Source organism: Centruroides vittatus, unplaced genomic scaffold (genome assembly GCF_030686945.1).
Source record: "Centruroides vittatus isolate TY-2023 unplaced genomic scaffold, ASM3068694v2 scaffold_2802, whole genome shotgun sequence".
In the NCBI taxonomy this organism is placed as follows: Eukaryota; Metazoa; Arthropoda; class Arachnida; order Scorpiones; family Buthidae; genus Centruroides; species Centruroides vittatus.
Genome location: NW_027122693.1, coordinates 2340143 through 2346778, shown reverse-complemented (window position 1 = coordinate 2346778; position 6636 = coordinate 2340143). Strand labels below are relative to the sequence as shown.

General features: G+C 33.2%; 1 protein-coding gene across 1 annotated transcript; it reads right to left on the bottom strand.

Moving 5' to 3' along the window:
• Positions 1–650: 650 nt before the first annotated feature.
• LOC136987861 (uncharacterized) lies at positions 651–6636 on the bottom strand. The gene is made up of 10 exons (XM_067285611.1): positions 6406–6636; positions 6036–6094; positions 5819–5960; positions 5565–5729; positions 4055–4204; positions 3347–3583; positions 2976–3034; positions 2759–2900; positions 2505–2669; positions 651–913 (listed from the first exon to the last, which is right to left on the bottom strand). The coding sequence occupies exons 1-10, from the start codon at positions 6544–6546 to the stop codon at positions 761–763; spliced, it is 1413 nt and encodes a 470-aa protein (XP_067141712.1). The 5' UTR covers positions 6547–6636; the 3' UTR covers positions 651–760.

Genomic DNA, 6636 nt, shown 5'->3' with positions numbered 1-6636 from the left:
TATTTAATTTCATGCAGTAGACGGACATGAAAAATCGTTATTTAATCATGATAAATACAGTAAAACCTGTTCAAAACGGAACCCGAATAAAGCGGAAACCTGCCTAAACGGGAGAAAAACATTACCGTGATATTCCGGTTTATACAGGCTTTACCGTACTTAAATTTAGTTTTTTTTCAGTTTTTTCTGATGAATTTGTGTGTGTGATGCTGTCAATAACACTGTTTAGGTGTTATTAACGTAAAGAAAACGTTCTTGCATTTAATTTCTTCGCAATGAAATACAACTGGTGAGCCTTCTCCGGGTCCTTCCGAACCCATTGGTAGGCCGAAATTCACAGATATCTCGGCTGAAAGTAAACATTTAACAGCAATAGATGAGGTTTTACACTAAAACCTATGTAAACCGGACTAGTACGGTAACGAATATCTTTTTCGGTTTATCAGGTTATCTTTTTAAACAGGTTTTCGTTTTTTTTAAACATACAAAATCACCGCATTCTGAAGAATTTTTCCGTTTAGGCAGGTTTTCGTTTAATTCGAGTTCCGTTTCGGACAGGTTTTACTGTAATTCACTACGAAAACCTGTATTATTTATTCTTACTTAAAATGTCATTAAAAAAAAAAAATACAGAAAACAATGCAAGATCATACAGGAAATACAATTATTCTTTTATTGACTGATAAAAAAATACACAAATTTGAATTAAATAATAATTAAACACGATTTCTTGGATTATTATTATTGTTGTTTAAGAATTTTATTTTTTCAGTTCTTGCTTTCTCATTTCGACCAACGCTTTCAACTGTCGTAAACCTGGTTCGTTAACCTCTTTGAAATAGGGTAGCTGACTTTTCAGTTTGGTGTACCAAGCATGGAGATGAGGATGGACACTCAAATCGTAATCGAATACCTGAGACAGAAATTAAACGAAATTAAGTTTAAAAAAGAAATCGAAATACAGTAAAGCCTGTCTAAAACGGAAACCTGCCGAACCGGAAAAAATATTCCGTACTGGTTTACTCAGGTTTTATTGCATTTCATTGCGGAGAAATTAAATGCAGGAAAACGGTTTCCGTTTTATTCGGGATACGTTCTGGACAGGTTTTACTGTATATTACATATTTTTGTATCTTTTAACTTGGAGTTTATTCTTTAATACAGGGTTTCCAACTTGTTTTTTGCATTTTATCTCTTAATAATATATTATTAAATCAGTTAATGAATTTCAATTGACCCCTTGAGTTCCATCTAATCTCTCCAAATTCCATTGACTCCCAGGGGGTCTACATCGACCTCGTTGAATATCCCTACTATAATATTAACACGTCACTCTATATCGTAGAAATTTAAGCAGAGTTCCTGTTTAAAACGGAACCCGAATAAAAAGGAAACTTGTTTAGAAAAAAAATGAAGACAATAGCTAATAGTTCTAATCTTGTCTGGCATTATTTAATCATTAAAGGAATATTTTCTGAACTTTAATTCTAAGATATTCTGTTATATAAGTCTAAGTATTTCAGTTATTAATTAAATTATCCCCCAAAAATATACGGTGTAAACAATAGAAGGTATTGTGCAAGAGAGATGATTTATTAATAATGACAAAAAGTCGTCCAGATCTTTCGAAATACAGCGAAACCTGCGTAAACCGGACTCGCACGGTACCGAATATTTTTCCGTTATGAGCAGGTTCCTTTTTTTAATACAGAGAAATCGCTGAATTCTGAAGGATTATTCCTCTTTAGGTAGGTTTCCGTTTTGGACAGGTTTTACTGTAATTTATATCGAATACAAGGAACTGACACACCAGAAAGTACTGTTAAAAACGTATCTTTGTCCTCCAACACTCTCTATCGCCCTTTGCCTTCAGCGCCCCCTCGAGTTTTCTACCGCCCTCGAGTGGTAGTAGCTCCCCCTTGTGTTTCTTTATCATACTTTTATTATCTTAGAGTCGTCATATATATACTGTATATATATTCGTGTAGATTTAGATAAAATTAATTTATATAAAAGTTAATTTACGCCTACAGAATATTATAAAATCTTTCAATAAATTTAAAATAAATCAACGATAAATATAGACAAATCTGACCTTCCATTAACATAAACATTACAAAATTGATGCTGAAAGATCAAATTTACTTTATTGTTATAAACGTAAGGTCGTGGTTTGAATGTAATTGCATTATTTTTCCTGGTTAAGGATTAATCTATTAATGTTGTTGGTTTAGTTATGACAATCGCAACACTTGGGCGATCTACCTAGAGAGAGATGCCTTCCGGGAGGACTTTTTAAAGGAAACTGGCCCCTATTTAGGCGTTACAGACGTGGAGGAAATCCGAAAAACTCCACGTGGCTAGCCAGTACGAGCCAGGCGCGAAACCACGATCGAATTCCCAGTGTTCGGGGAATTGGCCACTGGTGGATCTATTAATACTTTAATCTAGAAAATATAAAGCGAGCAAAGGATTTTATACAGAAAATAACAGGAAATAATTACCTCAGTAATAGTTAGTGTAGCCAAAATTGATAAATCGGCTAAAGTTAAATGATCGCCAGCTACATAAGTCGATTTCTCTAAAAATCCATCCAGAAATTTCAAAGAATTTTCAAAGGCCTTCTCCTTCTCTGGATCTTTCTCCTTACCCATGAACAGAAATGGTTTCTACGAAATTAATATTAATATTTTAAAACAAAATTTAAAATTATTTGCATAGAAATCATGTAGAAGAAGATTTTTGATTTATAACTTACAGCATAATCCGCTAAAGTTTTGAACAAGACACCCAAGTCAAAGTACAGTAATCTGTCAACGACCCCTCTCTTCTGAGGATCCTTTGGATATATGTTATTATCTGGAGCGTATTTGTTGGCCAAATATGTCAGAATGGCTCGGCTATAACGTTAATAACATTCGTTATAAATTTGTATGTCACAGAATACTATGTGTAGAAAGTATATTCAAACTTACCTTTCCCATATATAATAGCCATTGTCATCAAGAGTGGGTACGGTATGCTTGGGGTTCATCTAGTAATTAAAAAGTTATATTCAAAATTATATAGTAAAACCTGCGTAAACCGGCCCTAGATTTAACAAGTTTCCGTTTTATTCAGTTTTCTCTTTGAACGGGTTTTACTGTATAAATATAATTAAAGCATTGTGATTGTTCCTGCTGTCAAGGATAATTGCTCTTCGTGCGATTAGCCAGTTAGTGGAAGTGAAAGTTGTCAAAATTTCTGGAGCTGTAAACCCATCTCACGCGGTATCATACCCCACATTTTTGTATAACATATCTTAAATTTATCCTACATTTTTAAAGGATTAAAGAAGAAAAATTACCTTTATAAATTCGGGTTTAAGTTGCTCCTGTTTCGTTAGATCTATGGGCTTCTTGTTCAGATCGATACCCAGTTGTTTGGCGGTCATCAAAACTGCACGGCAAGATGCAATCGCCTCCATAAGATACAAATCGATGGCCATGTTTAATGTTGTTTTTAGTAAATAGACAATATAACTGACACTCCTGACACTGTGCCCCTTCGTTTTAAACAGTTCGCTTCGTGTATCTGTGTCAATCTATTTTGATTAGTTATAATCGCTTTCCTGTTACGAAAGCGATTATCAACTTTATAGACACTTCTAAGCCGTAAGACAGATAAAAAAAAAAAGAGAGAGAGAGAGAGAATATTTTATAAAATAAATTTAATTACACTAAAACTTGTATAAACCGGAATGGAATATTTTTCCCATTTCCGTTTTAAACAGGTTGTTTTTTACATAGAAAATCGCTCCGTTCCGAATAATTTCTCCGTTTAGTCAGGTTTTGTTTAATTCGAGTTCCGTTTCGGACAGGTTTTACTGTAATTCACTACGAGATTATTTATTCTTACTTAAAATGTCATTAAAAAAATACAGAAAACAATACAAGATCATACAGGAAATACAATTATTCTTTTATTGACTGATAAAAAATACACAAATTTGAATTAAATAACAATTAAACATGATTTCTTGGATTATTATTATTATTGTTGTTTAAGAATTTTATTTTTTCTGTTCTTGCTTTCTCATTTCGATGTACGCTTTCAACTGTCGTAAACCTGGTTCGTTAACCTCTTTGAAATAGGGTAACTGACTTTTCAGTTTGGTGTACCAAGCATGGAGATGAGGATGGGCACTCAAATCGTAATCGGATATCTGAGATAGAAAGAAATTAAATGAAATTTAGTAAAAAAGAAATTGAAATACCCTAAAGCCTGTCTAAGACGGAAACCTGCCGAACCTGAAAAAATATTCAGTACTAGTTTACGCAGGTTTTATTGCATTTCATTGCGGAGAAATTAAACGCAGGAAAACCTACCAAAACCGGAATTTTTTTGGTTTGGCAGGTTTCCGTTTTATTCAGGATACGTTCCGGACAGGTTTTACTGTATAATACATATTTTTGTATCTTTTAACTTGGACTTTAATACAGGGCTTCCAACTTGTTTCTTGCATTTTATCTCTTAATAATATATTATTAAATCAGTTAATGAATTTCAATTGACCCCTTGAGTTCCATCTAATCTCTCCAAATTCCATTGACTCCCAGGGGGTCTACATCGACCTCGTTGGGCATCCCCACTATAATATTAATACGTCATTCTATATCGTAGAAATTTAAGCAGAGTTCCTGTTTAAAACAAAACCCGAATAAAAAGGAAACCTGTCTAAAAAAAATGAAGACAATAGCTAATAGTTCTAATCTTATCTGGCATTATTTAATCAATAAAGGAATATTTTCTGAATTTTAATTCTAAGATATTCTGTTATATAAGTCTAAGTATTTCAGTTATTAATTAAATTATCCTTAAAAAATATACGGTGTAAACAATAGAAGGTATTGTGCAAGAGAGATGATTTATTAACAATGACAAAAAATCGTCCCGATCTTTCGAAATACAGCGAAACCTGCGTAAACCGGACTCGCACGGTACCGAATATTTTTCCATTATGAGCAGGTTTCTTTTTTTAATACAGAGAAATCGCTGAATTCTGAAGGATTATTCCTCTTTAGGTAGGTTTCCGTTTTGGACAGGTTTTACTGTAATTTATATCGAATACAAGAAACTGACACACCAGAAAGTAATGTTAAAAGCGTATCTTTGCCTTCCAGCGCCCCCTCGAGTTTTCTACCGCCCTCGAGTGGTAGTAGCGCCCCCTTGTTTTTCTTTATCATATTTTTATTATCTGAGTCGTCATATATATACTGTATATATATTCGTGTAGATTTAGATAAAATTAATTTATATAAAAGTTAATTTACGCCTACAGAATATTATAAAATCTTTCAATAAATTTAAAATAAATAAACGATAAATCTAGACAAGTCTGAGCTTCTTATTAACATAAACATTACAAAATTGATGCTGAAAGATCAAATTTACTTTATGGTTATAAACGTATGGTCCTAGGTTAAATTTAATTACATTATTTTTCCTAGTTAAGGATTAACCTATTAATACTTTAATCTAGAAAATACAAAGCGAGCAAAGGATTTTATATAGAAAATAGTTACCTCAGTAAAAGTTAGTGTAGCCAAAATTGATAAATCGGCTAAAGTTAAATGATCGCCAGCTACATAAGTCGATTTCTCTAAAAATCCATCCAGAAATTTCAAAGAATTTTCAAAGGCCTTCTCCTTCTCTGGATCTTTCTCCTTACCCATGAACAGAACTGGATACTACGAAATTAATATTAATATTTTAAAACCAAATTTAAAATTATTTGCATACAAATCATGTATAAGAAGATTTTTAAGTTATAACTCACAGCATAATCCGCTAAAGTTTTGTACAAGACACCCAAGTCAAAGTACAGTAATCTGTCAACGACCCCTCTCTTCTGAGGATCCTTTGGATATATGTTATTATCTGGAGCGTATTTGTTGGCCAAATATGTCAGAATGGCTCGGCTATAACGTTAATAACATTCGTTATAAATTTGTATGTCACAGAATACTATGTGTAGAAAGTATATTCAAACTTACCTTTCCCATATATAATAGCCGTTGTCATCAAGAGTTGGTACGGTATGTTGGGGGTTCATCTAGTAATTAAAAAAGTTATGTTCAGATTTATATAGTAAAACCTGCGTAAACCGGCCCTAGATTTAACAGGTTTCCGTTTTATTCAGATTTCACTATGAACAGGTTTTACTGTATATAATTAAAGCATTGTGGTTGTTCCTGCTGTCAAGGATAATTGCTCTTCGTGCAATTAGCCACTTAGTGGAAGCCAAAGTTGGCAAAATTTCAAGAGTTGTAAACTCATCTAGCAGTGTATCTTACCCCACATGTTTTTGTATAAAATATCTTAAATTTATCCTACATTTTTAAAGGATTAAGGAAGAGAAATTACCTTTATAAATTCGGGTTTAAGTTGCTCCTGTTTCGCTAGATCTATGGGCTTCTTGTTCAGATCGATACCCAGTTGTTTGGCGGTCATCAAAACTGCACGGCAAGGTGCACTCGCCTCCATAAGATACAAATCGATGGCCATGTTTAATGTTGTTTTTGGTAAATAGACAATGTAATTGACACTCCTGACACTGTGCCACTTCGTTTTATACAGTTCGCTTCGTGTATCTGT

What these genes read in the sequence shown, in the direction of transcription:
- LOC136987861 (XM_067285611.1), bottom strand. Translation starts at nt 6,546, where the DNA reads ATGGCCATCGATTTGTATCTTATGGAGGCGAGTGCACCTTGCCGTGCA. An exon ending in AAACTTTAGCGGATTATGCT is followed by an intron (nt 5,730 to 5,818) that starts GTGAGTTATAAC and finishes TTAATTTCGTAG; the next exon opens with TATCCAGTTCTGTTCATGGG. An exon ending in TTAAACCCGAATTTATAAAG is followed by an intron (nt 3,035 to 3,346) that starts GTAATTTTTCTT and finishes TTTAATTACTAG; the next exon opens with ATGAACCCCAAGCATACCGT.